This window comes from Aethalodelphis obliquidens, unplaced genomic scaffold (assembly GCF_003676395.1).
Source record: "Aethalodelphis obliquidens isolate GAN/ISIS:26980383/991018 unplaced genomic scaffold, ASM367639v1 scaffold5, whole genome shotgun sequence".
NCBI classification, from domain to species: Eukaryota; Metazoa; Chordata; class Mammalia; order Artiodactyla; family Delphinidae; genus Aethalodelphis; species Aethalodelphis obliquidens.
The window spans coordinates 17600871-17615238 of NW_020837949.1; the positions used below are offsets into that span (position 1 = coordinate 17600871).

Sequence of the window (14368 nt, forward strand, 5' to 3'; positions counted from 1 at the left end):
GAGAACCCTCCGGCAAGGGAATTATTTGGGGTCCAGCAGCCTGTTATCTTCCGGATGAACATTCCCTCTGCGCTGCAATTTCAGGGCAGTGGGGCCTCCCCACCATCAGCCCGGCTGGGGTCTTTGGGATCGTCGCGGGGGTGATCTCCTCAATGGTGGAGTCAGTAGGCGATTATTATGCCTGTGCCCGCCTGGTGGGGGCACCACCCCCTCCGAAGCACGCCATCAACCGAGGCATCGGCATCGAGGGCCTGGGCTGCCTGCTGGCAGGGGCCTGGGGTACGGGGAACGGCACCACCTCCTACAGCGAGAATGTTGGCGCTCTGGGCATCACCAGGGTAAGGCTGCTGACAGTGGCCCCGGGGGTGGGGTGGTGGGTGGGCAGCCTGGGTACCTGAATCTGTCATCAGTGTCTTAGCCTCTTACTGTTGCTGCAACAAATTATCACAAAGTTGATGGCTTCCGACAGCCCAGATGTATTATTTTACTGATCTGGAAGTCAGAACTCCAGTGCGGGTCTCACAGGGCTACAGTAAAGGGATTGGCAGGGCCGTGTTCCTTTCTGGAGGTTACAGGGGAGAATCCATTTCCTTGCTTTTTCCATCATCTAGAGGCTGCCCACATTCCTTGGCTATGGCCCCTTTCCTCCATCTTTAAAGCCAGCAACATGGCGTCTCTCTGACCTTTCCTCCTTAGTCACGTCTCCCTTTGACCACAGCTGGGAAAGATTACCTGCTTATAAGGATGCATGTAATTAGGCTGGGCCCACCTGGGTAACTCAGGCTACTCCGTCCATCTCAAAATCCTTAATCACATTGCAAAGTCCTTTTGCCATTAAGGTAACGTATTCACAGGTTTGGGCATGGACATCTTTGAGGAGCCTTTATTTTGCTTACTATACTTGACCTTCTTGGTTGTGGTCACCTCCACCTGAATGTCCCAAGGGTACCTCACACTCAGAATGGCCTATATTATGCTCAGTCCATGCCCCCATCCTTACTTCTTCTCCCGTAAACCTTGTCTTCGTGAATTCACCCAGTCATCCTTAACTTCTCTCTGTTGTGTGCTTCTCACAGTGGATTCTGTTTTCTCAGTATGCCTGCTGCCCTCCTGTCCTCTTGTCTCCATTCCCAGTATCACAGCTTTATCATCTCCCACCTGGACATGGCAGTATCCCTAACTGTCTCTTCCCAGGATCTTGCCCATCTCTAATCTAGCTACCACATGGCTGCCCAAGGATCTTGCTAGAACCCAATTAAATTAGTCCCTGCTTAAAATCTCTTCCAGGCTCCCATTTTCCACAGGAAAGCCTCATAAGGTCAGCAAGAATTCTTCACGATGGTGCTTTCTTCTTCTTACTATTATTTTTTGGCTGCGTTGGGTCTTTGTTGCTGCGCGTGGGCTTTCTCTAGTTGTGGCGAGCGGGGGCTGCTCTTCGCTGCGGTGCGCGGGCTTCTCATTGCGGTGGCTTCTCCTTGCGGAGCACGGGCTGTAGGCATGCAGGCTTCAGTAGTTGTGGCTCACGGGCTCTAGAGCGCAGGCTCAGTAGTTGTGGCGCACGGGCTTAGTTGCTCCGTGGCATGTGGGATCTTCCCAGACCAGGGATGGAACTCGTGTCCCCTGCATTGGCAGGTGGATTCTTAACCACTGCACCACCAGGGAAGTCCCCAAGATGGTGCTTTCTAAGGTGACTTAGAAAAGAATCTTATTACGATGTTGCTTTCCTGTATGCTTCAGTGCATAGGTACAGTGTTTCCCAGCACAAGTGAAGTGAGCTTTGGAAAGTACTCACTTTCCTCCACCCACATCCCCACCCTGTATTTTCTGATAGCTCTCTTGGACCTATCTACCTCTGTACCCTGCATGGCCTCTGGCCCATAGTGAGAGTTAAAATCTGTGAGCAAACAGCAGAGCCAGCACCCAACCCTACGGCAAGTTCTATGTGCTTGGACACTGTGGACTCTTTGACATTTCCCCAAAGTTTCAAGACCTTCGGTGCAAGTGAGAGGAACATTTTTTCACGTGAGGGCCACTGACCCACACAGAAATGTGGGAATGGCCTGTGTAAGTATAAAGCAGCAAATATTTTTCTTGCTGAAGGGAAGATATCTCACGCAGAACAGAAAATTATATTAAATAAACAGAACAAAAAATTTTTTGATGTATCATTTCTAAATTAAGACCCTTTACAGGAGAGGGAAAGAGCAGGCAAGAAAAGATACACAGACACCAAACAGGCTACAAATCCAGCAGACCCATTAACTCTGGTTTGGACTCACACCTCCCCCTGTGGCCCCGTGTTGCATCTGCATTCATGGGCTCTGACCTATTCTTGGTTCTCCCCTGGTCAGTCCAGAGAAATCAGGCTGAAGGCCAAAGATCTCCCATCACTTTTCTAGGGTGTCATGGCTCCCAGCCCAGATGTGAATCCTGAGACCAAAAGATGCCCAGGGCTGCATGATAAATTCCGTGGTAGTAGGATTGGGGGTGACCTGCCATCTTTATGAGACCACTGTTATATGCAAAGGGTATTGGTTGAACCTGACAAGTTGATCTATTGTGCTTAGAAGCATGCCTTTGTTCCCACAAAGGCACGGTTCATTGCTAGGGTTGTAAACAAAAAAAGTTATTTTGATGTGGTTAATTCCTATCACTTGTCTTCTAATGAAGACAGTTAAATAAATTAGCTCTTAAACTGGAAAGAAAAATAAGCAAAGGCCGAATCTGCTACTTTATTGCTGCATTAACGGACTTCAAGTTGTTGACACTAGAGTATCTTAAAAAAATGCTTAAATTGTGGTAAAAGACACATAACATAAAATCTACCATCTTAATTATTTTTGTGTACAGTTCAGTAGTATTCAGTGTATTCACATTGCTGTGCAACAGATCTCCAGAACTTTTTCATCTTGCAAAACTGAAACTACACTAGAGTATCTTTTTTTTATTTTATTTTTTTAACATCTTTATTAGAGTATAATTGCCTTACAATGGTGTGTTAGTTTCTGCTTTATAACAAAGTGAATCAGTTATACATATACATATGTCCCCATATCTCTTCCCTATTGCAAGATCTGTATTTTTTTTTTTACATCTTTATTGGAGTATAATTGCTTTACAATGGTGTGTTAGTTTCTGCTTTAAAGTGAATCAGTTATACATATGTTCCCATATCTCTTCCCTCTTGTGTCTCCCTCCCTCCCACCCTCCCTATCCCACCCCTCCAGGCAGTCACAAAGCACCGAGCCGATCTCCCTGTGCTATGCGGCTGCTTCCCACTAGCTATCTACCTTACGTTTGGTAGTGTATATATGTCCATGCCTCTCTCGCTTTGTCACAGCTTACCCTTCCCCCTCCCCATATCCTCAAGTCCATTCTCTAGTAGGTCTGTGTCTTTATTCCTGTCTTACCCCTAGGTTCTTCATGACATTTTTTTTTCTTAAATTCCATATATATGTGTTAGCATACGATATTTGTCTTTCTCTTTCTGACTTACTTCACTCTGTATGACAGACTCTAGGTCTATCCACCTCAGCCACTATGGAGAACAGTATGGAGGTTCCTTAAAAAACTACAAATAGAACTACCATATGACCCAGCAATCCCACTACTGGGCATATACCCTGAGAAAACCATAATTCAAAGAGGGTCATGTACCAAAATGTTCATTGCAGCTCTATTTACAATAGCCCAGAGATGGAAACAACCTAAGTGTCCATCATCGGATGAATGGATAAAGAAGATGTGGCACATATATACAATGGAATATTACTCAGCCATAAAAAGAAACGAAATTGAGCTATTTGTAATGAGGTGGATAGACCTAGAGTCTGTCACATAGAGTATCTTTTAAGGACTGGGAGTAGAAACAAATGCATGAGAAGAGGTCCAAGAACTACCTAAACACATTCATTGATAATAGACTTATGATGGGATATTCAGACATTTGCAGCACAACTCCAACTTTTGAGGATGAGGCTGAATGCTTCCAGGTCAGAGGTCATTTTTGTCTCACTGGTAGCTGTCACTCAAACCCTAGATACAACCCTTGACTAGCACAACAATCATTACTGTCCAGCGTGTGACAGCTGTGTGTGCCTGGTACTGGGATGGGATGTGGACCAGAGCCCATAATCTTCACAGCATAGTGGTTTTTTTTTTTAACCTTTGTAGAAACTTTTTATTTCCAGATCTAATAGCTGCTCTAAGCGGGTGAAACGTACTTCTTTAGCATTCCCAAACTCCTAGCTGCTCGAGAAACCCTATGCAAACCAGGTGATAGCAATTAGTAGTGACTCTAGCACAACTGATCCTTGATTTTGGACCAGTTAATGCTGTATAATACCATGGGGAGGAGCCTTGTCTCTGTTTTGTATCTTAATGAACCTCCAGTAGATGAAGGAGGAATCATAGTTTACACATAATCCATGATAATTGCTTGTTGAGAAAATCTAATTTGTCCTAATTGAGAAAATATATCAATTAATAATAATGAAGTGACTTATAGAGGGAACTTTTAAAAAAACTTATTTTATTGAAGTATAGTTGATTTACAATGTTGTGCTAGTTTCTGCTATACAGCAAAGTGATTCAGTTTTATATAACATTATTTTTCATATTCTTTTCCATTATGGTTTACCACAGGATGTTGAATATAGTTCCCTGTGTTATACAGTAGGACCTTGCTGTTTATCCATTCTATATGTAATCGTTTGCATCTGCTAATCCCAAACTCCCAAGCCATCCCTCCCACACACCTGCTCCCCCTTGGCAACCACAAGTCTGTTCTCTATGTCTGTGAGTCTGTTTCTCTTTGGTAGATAAGTTCATTTGTGTCCTATTTTAGATTCCACATATAAGTGATATCACAGGGTATTTGTCTTTCTCTGTCTGACTTACTTCACTTAGTATGATAACCTCTAGGTCCATCCATGTTGTTGCAAATAACACTACCCTTTTTAATGGCTGAGTAATATTCCATTGTATACACACACCACATCTTTATCCATTCATCTGTTAATGGACATTTAGGTTGTTTCCATGTCTTGGCTATTGTGAATAGTGCTGCTGTGAACATAAGGGTGCATGTATCTTTTCAAGTTAGAGTTTTGTCCAGATATATGCCTAGTAGTGGGATTGCTGGATCGTATGTCAACTCTATTTTCAGTTTTTTGAGAAACCTCCATATTGTTTTCCATAGTAGCTGCACCAATTTACATTCCCACCAACAGTGTAGGAGGGTTCCTAGAGGGAACTTTTTGAAATGTAAATCACATCATGTCACTACCCTGCTTGACACAACTCTACTGAGTCTTCTTTGTCTTTGGATTTATTATTTTTAATTGTAGTAAAATACATGTAACATAAATTTAGCCTCTTAACCATTTCTAAATGTATAGTTCAGTAGAGTTAAGTATATCCAAATTGTTGTGCAACCAATCCTCAGAACTCTTTTCTCTTGCAAAACTGAAATCTGTACCAATTGAACAACAACTCCATATTCCCCCCTCTCCCAGCCCCTAGCAACCACCATTCTACTTTCTGTCTCTATGAATTTGACTGCTCTAGGTACCTTATATAAGTGGACTCATACAGTATTTGTCTTTTTGCGGGTGGCTTATTTCACTTAATGTCCAAGTTTTATCCATGTTGTGCAGGTGTCAGAATTTATTTCCTTTTTAAGGCTGAATAATATTCCATTGCATGTATATACTACGTTTTGTTTATGCTTTGTCTTTGGAATTTATCGTAACTCCTTTCCATGGCCCTTAAAGTACTTCATGACAGAGTCCCTTCCTTGCTTTCCATCCCATCTCCTGTCTCTCACCCTGCATCACTGTGCCCCAGGCACATCAGTTCCCTCCCCTAGGTTTATTGAGATACACTTGGCATATAACATTGTGTAAATTTAGGTGTACAGTGTGTTTATTTGATACACTTATATATTGCAATATGATTACCACCATTAGCTAACACCTCTATCACATTACATGATTACCATTTCTTTTTTGTGGTGAGAACATTTAAGATCTACTATCTTAGTAACTTTGAAGTATACATTTTTGTTAACTATAATCACCATGCTGTGCATTAGGTCCCCAGAACTTATTCATCTTCTAACTGAAAGTTTGTACTCTTTGATGAACATCTCCCCATTTCCCCTGGTAACCACCATTCTACTCTTTACTTCTACAAGTTTAGCTTTTTTAGAGTCCACATGTATATGATATTATACAGTATTTGTTTTTCTCTGTTTGACTTACTTCACTTAACGTAATGCCCGCAAGGTCCATCCGTGTTGTCACAAATGGCAAGATTTCATTCTTTTTTATGGCTTAATAATATTTCATTGTACATACCACATCTTCTTTATCCATTCATCTGTTGACAGACACTTAGATTGTTTCCATACCTTGGCTATTGTAAATAATGGTGCAATGAACATGGTGGGGGGGTGCACATATTTTTTTGTTAGTGTTTTCATTTTCTTTGGATAATCCCAGAAGTGGAATTGCTGGATCATATGGTAGTTCTATTTTTAACTTTTTGAGGAATCTCCATACCATTTTTCATAGTGGCTGCACCAATTTACATTCCCACCAGCAGTGCACAGGATTCCCATTTCTCCACATCCTTGTCAGCACTTGTTACCTTGTGTCTTTTTGATGGTAGCCGTTCTAACAGGTGTGAGGTGATATCTCATTGTGGTTTTGATTTGCATTTCTCTGATGATTAGTGATGTTGAGCATCTTTTCATGTACCTGTTGGCATTTGTATGTCTTCTTTGGAAAAAAAAGTCTATTCAGTTCCTCTGACCATTTTAAAATTGTTTGTTGTTGTTGTTGTTATTGAATTATATGAGTTCTTTATATATTTTAGATATGAAACCCTTATCCAACTATACAGTTTGCAAATATTTTCTCCCATTTAATAGGTTGCTTTTTCATTTTGTTGATTGTTTCTTTTGCTGTACAAAAGCTTTTTAGTTTAATGTAGTCCCACTTTTGGATTTTCACTTTTTTTAAAAAAAGATTTATATTTATTTATTTTTGGCTGAGCTGTGTCTTAGTTGCAGCATGAGGGATCTTTGTTGCAGCATGCGGACTTCTTAGTTGTGGCATGCCTGCGGGATCTAGTTCCCTGACCAGGGATCGAACCCAGGCCCCCTGCACTGGGAACACAGAGTCTTACCCACTGGATCACCAGGGAAGTTCCTGATTTTCACTTTTTTTGCTTGTGCTTTTGGTGTCATATCCTAAAAAATCATTGTCAAGACCAATGTCAAGAAGCTTCCCTGTGTTTTCTTCTAGGAGTTTTGCAGTTTCCAGTTTTACATTTAAGTATTTAATCCATTTTTAGTTAAATTTTGTGAGCGGTGTTAAGATAGTGGTTCACTTTCAGTTTTCTGCATGTGGTTATCCAGTTTTCCCAACACTATTTATTGAAGATACTATCCTTTCCCCATTGAGTTTTCATGGCTCCCTTGTCAAGTATTAGTTGACCATATATGCATGGGTTTATCTGTGGGCTCTCAGTTCTGTTCCATTGGTCTATGTGTCTATTTTTATGCCAGTACCATAGTGTTTTGATTACTATAGTTTTGCAGTATAGTTTGAAATCAGGACGTGTGATGCCTCCAGCTTTTTTTCTATTTTTCTTTTTCAGGATTGCTTTGGCTATTTGATGTCTTTTGTGGTTACATAAGCATTTTAGGTTTTTCTTTTCTACTTCTATGAAAAATGCCATTGGAAATTTGATAGGGATTGCATTGAATCTGTAGATGGTTTTGGGTAGTATGGACATTTTAACAATATTAATTCTTCCAGTCATGACATGGGATACCTTTCCATTTATTTGTGTCTTCTTCAGTTTCTTTCATCAGTCTTATATTTTTCACCTCCTTGGTTAGATTCATTCTTAAGTACTTCATTGTCTTTGATGCTATTGTGAATGGGATTGTTTTATTTCTTTTTCAGATGTTTTATTGTTAGTGTAGAAAAATGCAGCTGATTTCTGTATGTTGATTTTGTATCCTGCAACTTTACTGAATTCATTGATTAGTTGTAACAATTTCTTGGTAGAGTCTTTAGGATTTTCTATATATAAGATCATATCATCTGCAAATAAAGATAATTTTACTTCTCCTTTTCTGATTTGGATACCTTTTTTTTTTTTTTTTCCGCAGTATGTGGGCCTCTCACTGTTGTGGCCTCTCCCGTTGCGGAGCACAGGCTCCGGACGCGCAGGCTCAACGGCCATGGCTCACGGGCCCAGCCGCTCCGCGGTATGTGGGATCTTCCCAGACCGGGGCACGAACCTGTGTCCCCTGCATCGGCAGGCGGACTCTCAACCACTGCGCCACCAGGGAAGCCCTGGATACCTTTTATTTCTTTATCTAACCTGATTGCTATGGCTATGACTTCCAGTAATATGTTGAATAGGAGTGGTGAGAGTTGTCACCCTTGTCTTGTTTTCTGATCTTAGAAGAAAAGCTTCCAACCTTTCAGCATTGAGTATGATGTTAGTTGTGGGCTTTTTGTATATGGCCTTTATTGTGTTGAGGTGCATTCCTTCTATATTTAATTTGTTGAAAGTTTTTTTATCCTGAAAGGATGTTGGATTTTGTCCAATGCTTTTTCTGTGTGTATTGAGATGACCATATGTTTTTATCTTTCATTCTATTAATGTGGTGTATCACATTTATTGATTTGCACATGTTGAGACATCCTTGCATCCCAGGGATAAGTCCCAGGTGATCACGGTGTATGAGCCTTTCAATGTACTGTTAAATTTGGTTTGCTAACACTTTGTTGATAGTTTTTGCATCTATATTCATCAGGGATATTGGTCTGTACAGTTGACCCTTGAACAATGTGGGGAGTGGGGTGGGGTTAGGGGCACCAACCCTCCTTGCAGTCGAAAATCCGTGTATAACTTATAGTTGGACCTCTGTACACGTGGTCCCTCCATATCCGTGGTTCCATCACATCTGTGGTTCCACATTCACAGATTCAACCTATCATGGATTGTTTAGTACTACAGTATTTACTGTTGAAAAAAAATCTGCATATAAGTGAACCCACACAGTACTTTCTTTTCTTTTCTGTCCTTATCTGGCTTTGGTATCAAGGTAATGCTGTCCTCCTAAAATGAGATTGTGAAGTAAGTATTATTAATCCCACCTGTTAAATTTGGAGGCTGACATTTTGAGAGGTTAGATAACTTCCGTGAAGCCGAACAGCTAGTTAGAGGCAGAGTTGGGATTGGCTCTCAAACCCCATTCTTAAGCATTGGGCCACTCCCTCCCAAGAGAGACTTCTTGCCTCACTATAAAGTCTGCCTAGAGAAGGAGCATTGGAGTCAGGACTTGAAGACATGTATGAGAGCAGCAGAGAGGAGAGGTGAGGGCAGAGGCTGGGACCCAAGGTCACACCTTCATGCTTTCGCCAGCACCATGTGGGAGTAGAGGGGGGCCATTTCTGGGTCAGTGGATGCTGCTCCTGTGGGTCCCCTGGAGCCATTGTTTGTGATGCCCCAGGAGCAGGGCAGAGGCCTCCAGGGTGTGTGACCCAGCTGGTGCTGAGCTCCTCGTCTCTCCCCCATCTCCCTGAGTGCTACAGGTAGGGAGCAGGATGGTGATTGTTGCGGCAGGCTGCGTGCTGCTCCTGATGGGCATATTTGGGAAGATCGGGGCTGCGTTTGCCACCATCCCAACCCCTGTGATCGGAGGCATGTTCCTGGTGATGTTTGGGGTCATCACTGCCGTGGGGATTTCCAATCTTCAGGTGAGGCAAGGCACCCTTAGGAAAGCAGCAGCATTGCATCTCCTGAAAGGAGCCCATGGGGATGGAGATGAATGGAACAGGGTGGGGACAAGGGAGGAGGAGAAGGGAGTCCTCAGTCCCAGAAACCGCACTGGCCCCAAATGGGAGAAAGAAATAACCAGAAGCACCCGAATTTCTGAAAAACAAAATTGCATCAGTTTGAATTGGATTATACAGACCACTCAGCTCCCAGGGTCAAGTGGGAGTCGGGACTTGTCTGAGAACCTGTGCCCTCTGAGCCCAGCCTCCCCCTCCAGTCTCAAGTGGCGGTGGGGGGGCTGGCTGGGCGGGTGTTTGACTGATGTGCAATACAGGTACTGATCGTTCCGGCTCTGCCGTGGGGGCCTCTCTCCTACAGTACGTGGACATGAACTCGTCCAGAAACATCTTTGTCTTTGGCTTCTCCATCTACTGTGGGCTTGCTGTTCCCAACTGGGTGAACAAGAACCCGGAGAGGCTCCACACAGGTGATTCTCCATCCTCTAGACTGTGACCACTCCAGGGGCAGAGCTGGTGGGGTCCCTGGTCCCTGGGAATTCCTGTCACTTTTAAAAAAAATTAACTATAGTCACCATGCTGTACATTACATCACCATGACTTATTTATTTCCAGTTCTATTGAGATATAATTGACATATATCACTGTATGAGTCCCAGGTATACAGCATAAAGGTTTGACATACGTATATTGTAAAACGACTACCATAATAAGTCTAGTTAACACCCATCTCCTCATATAGACACAATAAAAAGAAATGGGAAAAAAAATTTTCTCCTTGTGATGAGGACTCTTAGGATCTACTCTCTTACCAACTTTTCTATATATCATACAGCAGTGTTAACCATAGTCGTCATGTTGTACATTCCATCCCTCGTACTTATTTATCTTATAACCAGAAGTGTGTCCCTTTTGATCACCTTCCTCCAATTCCTCCTCCTCACACCCCCTGCTTCTGGTAACCACAAATCTGATCTCTTTTTCTATGAGTTTTTTTTTTTAACAGTCTATATATAATAAGTGAGATCATACAGTATTTGTCTTTCTCTATCTGATTCATGCCACAGCATAATGCTCTCAAGTTCCATCCATGTTGTTGCAAATAGCCAGATTTTATGGCTGAATAATATCCATTGTAAACATATACCTCATTTTTTTTAGTCATTCATCCATTGATGAACACTTAGGTTGTTTCCATATCTTGGCTCTTGTAAATAATGCTGCAGTGAAGGTGGCTGTGCATATATCTTTTTGAGTTAGTGTTTTCATTTTCTTTGGATGAATAACCAGGAGTGGAATTACTGGGTCATATGGTAGTTCTATTTTTAATTTTTGAGGAACCTCCATACTGTTTTCCATAGTGGTTGCACTAATTTACATTCCTGCCAACAGTGCCCAAGGGTCGTTTTCTCCACACCCTTGCCAAGACTTCCTAGTTCTTGTCTTTTTGGTAAAAGCCGAACAGGTGTGAGATGATATCTCACTGTGATTTTGATTTGCATTTCCCTGATGATTAGTGATGTTGAACACCTTTCATGTACCTATTGGCCATCTGTATATCTTCTTTGGAAAAATCTCTATTCAGATCCTCTGCCCTTTTTTTTTTTTTTGTCGTACACGGGCCTCTCACTGTTGTGGCCTCTTCCATTGCGGAGCACAGGCTCCGGGCACGCACGCTCAGCGGCCATAGCTCACAGGCCCAGCAGCTCCGCGGCATGTGGGATCCTCCCAGACCGGGTCACGAACCCTCGTCCCCTACATCGGCAGGCAGACTCTCAACCACTGCGCCACCAGGGAAGCCCCCTCTGCCCATTTTTTAATCCCTGTCACTTCTGTCTTCACTCTAGGGATTCTGCAGTTGGACCAGGTCATCCAGGTGCTGCTGACCACGGGCATGTTTGTTGGTGGATTTCTGGGCTTTCTACTGGACAACACCATCCCTGGTAGGGCTCACCTTTGCTCTGTAAGCTGGCAGTTTGGGTAGATGGTCAACATTTGGGTCACCCACATTGCTTCTCTAGCCCCAGTTCTCATGTAAGACTGGCCACAGCATACCCTGAGTGGGCCCTGCATCTGGGTGGGGTGTATGGGCCTGTACTAGCTTTCTAGGGCTGCCATCGCAAAATGCCACAGACTAGGAGGCTTAAACAACCGAAATGTATTTCCTCACAGTTCCAGAGGCTAGAAGTCCAAGAACAAGGTGTTGGCAGGATTGGTTTCTTCTGGGGCCTTTCTCCTTGACTTTCAGATGGATGGCCTTTCCTTCCTGTGTGTGCATCTCTGGTGTCTCTCTGTGTGTCCTAATCTCCTCTTCTTATAAAGACACCAGTCAGATTAAATTAGAGCCCACCCTAAAGACCTCATCTTTACGTCTTTAACTAAATCACCACTTTAAAGATTCTATCTCCAAATACAGTCACATTCTGAGGTTTGTGGGGTTAGGGCTTCAACATGATTTTTTTTGGGGGGGGACACAATTCAGCCCATAAAAGGACCCTAAGGTGAGAAATACACCAGAAGCAAAAAGCAAAAGACATAGCCCCAGCTCTCTTAGAGCCTGCCGTCTAGTTGACGAGGGAGAGAATGCATGTGTTCATTTATTCATATTCCAATAAAAACCACAGCAAGTACACTGTTCCAGGTGCTCTGTATTGAGGATACAAAGGGCTGCAAGACATGCCCCCCTGCCTTCTAGAAACTCACAGGCTAGTAGGGGAGAGAGACACGACAACAGACCATTACAGTACAGGGAAGTAAGTGTGATGATGAGCAAACGAAGCCCATGAGCGCTGAGGTGAAGAGCGCAGAGCTGCCCTCGCTGGTGGCTTTCAGTGCTCCCTTCTTGATCCTCCCATGGCCCCTTGAAAGGACCTCTGTGATAGCTCCTGCTTCGTGGTATTCCATTTCCCGCATTTCTTCTCTCCACCAAATGTAAAATGCATCTGCATTCCAGAAACACTGAAATATAGAAAGGTCCGCTCTGGAAGATGAGGAAAGAACAGTGGTTCATAGAAGGTCGTACCCCGGAGCTCAGGGAACACCTGATGATGAGCTGAGTTGAGCTGAGCTGATTCTTGGGATGGGCTTGGAGGGGGAGGAAGGGCTGCTGGCAGGTGCAGGGCACTGAGACGAGGCCTCGTGAGTGCCTGCAGGGGGGGCCAGAGGCTTCCGCCCCCTCCCTCAGGGCCTAGGCTTGACTGCTTGCTGGCTCCCTTTAGGAAGCCTGGAGGAGAGAGGCCTCCTGGCGTGGAATCAAATCCAGAAGTCTGAGGAAACTACGAAGATCTCGGAGGTCTACAGCCTCCCCTGGGGGATCGGCACCAGGTTCTGCGCATCCTCCTGCACCCGGTGCCTCCCCTTCTGGCCCAAGCTGGAACGTGGTGGGAGAGGTGAGGTGGGGGTGAGCCAGCTGACGCTCTGCTCCTGTGACCCCTCAGAAGAGCGACCCAAGGGCGCCACAGACACCAGGATGTAAGAACGCTCCTTCTGCACATCCCAGAGGCTTCACTATCCCCCTACCCAATGTGCTGAGCTCCCCACTCACGTATGGAGGGGACCCTGCCCTCTCAAGTACCTCTGCACCCCGCACGTGGTGGCAGCCAAATAAGTATTAGATTAAGACCATGACAAGCATGCTTTGACCCAGTCACTTAGCCAGCGAGGTCTGGCCTCAAGCTGCTTCCTTCCACCATGCTCCAGCCCTCCCATCTCCAGTGTAAACCAGTCCTCCTGGCAGTATTTTGATGCATCGGGAGGAAGAGGCTTTGGGTGGGGCAGGCGACAGAGATGGGGTTGTTTGCTGAAAGGTGACGGGAACAGTTCTCTTCCTCCCCAAAGAGGCTGGAGGCCCTGCCAGCACCCCCCCAGGCCCTTCTCTTCCAGACGCTGCTTCTTCCAGGCCTCTCCCCTGCAGGTCCCTCCCCGCCAGGCCCCTGCCATTTGTGAACACCGAAGGGCCAGCAAAGCTACAATCCCTGCACAGCCCCAGCGCCAGTCCTTGGGGTCAGACTGTGTATCACAGGACGGTATAGTGAGGCTGTAGGCCCTGGCGCTGTGGAGTCAGGACCAGGTTTGGATCCTAAGACTTAACCTGCATGTCAGGTTCTCACAGGGACATGAAACAGTCAAAGCATTTGAGAGGCCTTCAGTGGAGCAGAGCCACTGTTGTTATGATATATAAACTGTAAAGAGCCAGGCGAACCTGTTCTCTCTGCATCCTCAGTGGATTAGTCAGGATTCTCTAGAGAAACAGAGCCAATAGGGGGTGTGGGTGTGTGTATACACATACATGTCTGCAGAGAGATATATACATGTGTCCACACACACACATACATATATGGAGGTGGTGGGAGGGCAGGGCAGGGAGAGAGATTGACTTAAGGAATGGACTCATGTGATTGTGGAGGCTGGCAAGTCCAAAGTCTGCAGGGTAGACCAGCAGGCTGGGAAGAGTTACAGCTGGAGTCTGAAGGCAGTCACTAGCAGAATCCCCTCTTCCTGGGGGAGGTCAATCCTTTGGTATTCAGTCCTTCAACTGATTGGATGAG

At 44.4% G+C, this 14368-nt stretch overlaps 1 protein-coding gene across 1 annotated transcript in view; it reads left to right on the plus strand.

Moving 5' to 3' along the window:
• LOC113618068 (solute carrier family 23 member 1-like) overlaps window positions 1–13944 on the plus strand; it is a 57594-nt gene extending 43650 nt beyond the window's left edge. Inside the window, exons 8-12 of the mRNA XM_027101822.1 lie at window positions 85–338; window positions 9621–9785; window positions 10183–10291; window positions 11669–11764; window positions 13040–13944. Coding sequence (XP_026957623.1) covers window positions 85–338; window positions 9621–9785; window positions 10183–10291; window positions 11669–11764; window positions 13040–13296 — 881 coding nt within the window. The 3' untranslated portion in view covers window positions 13297–13944. The remainder of the gene's footprint in view (window positions 1–84; window positions 339–9620; window positions 9786–10182; window positions 10292–11668; window positions 11765–13039) is intronic.
• Window positions 13945–14368: the final 424 nt, after the last annotated feature.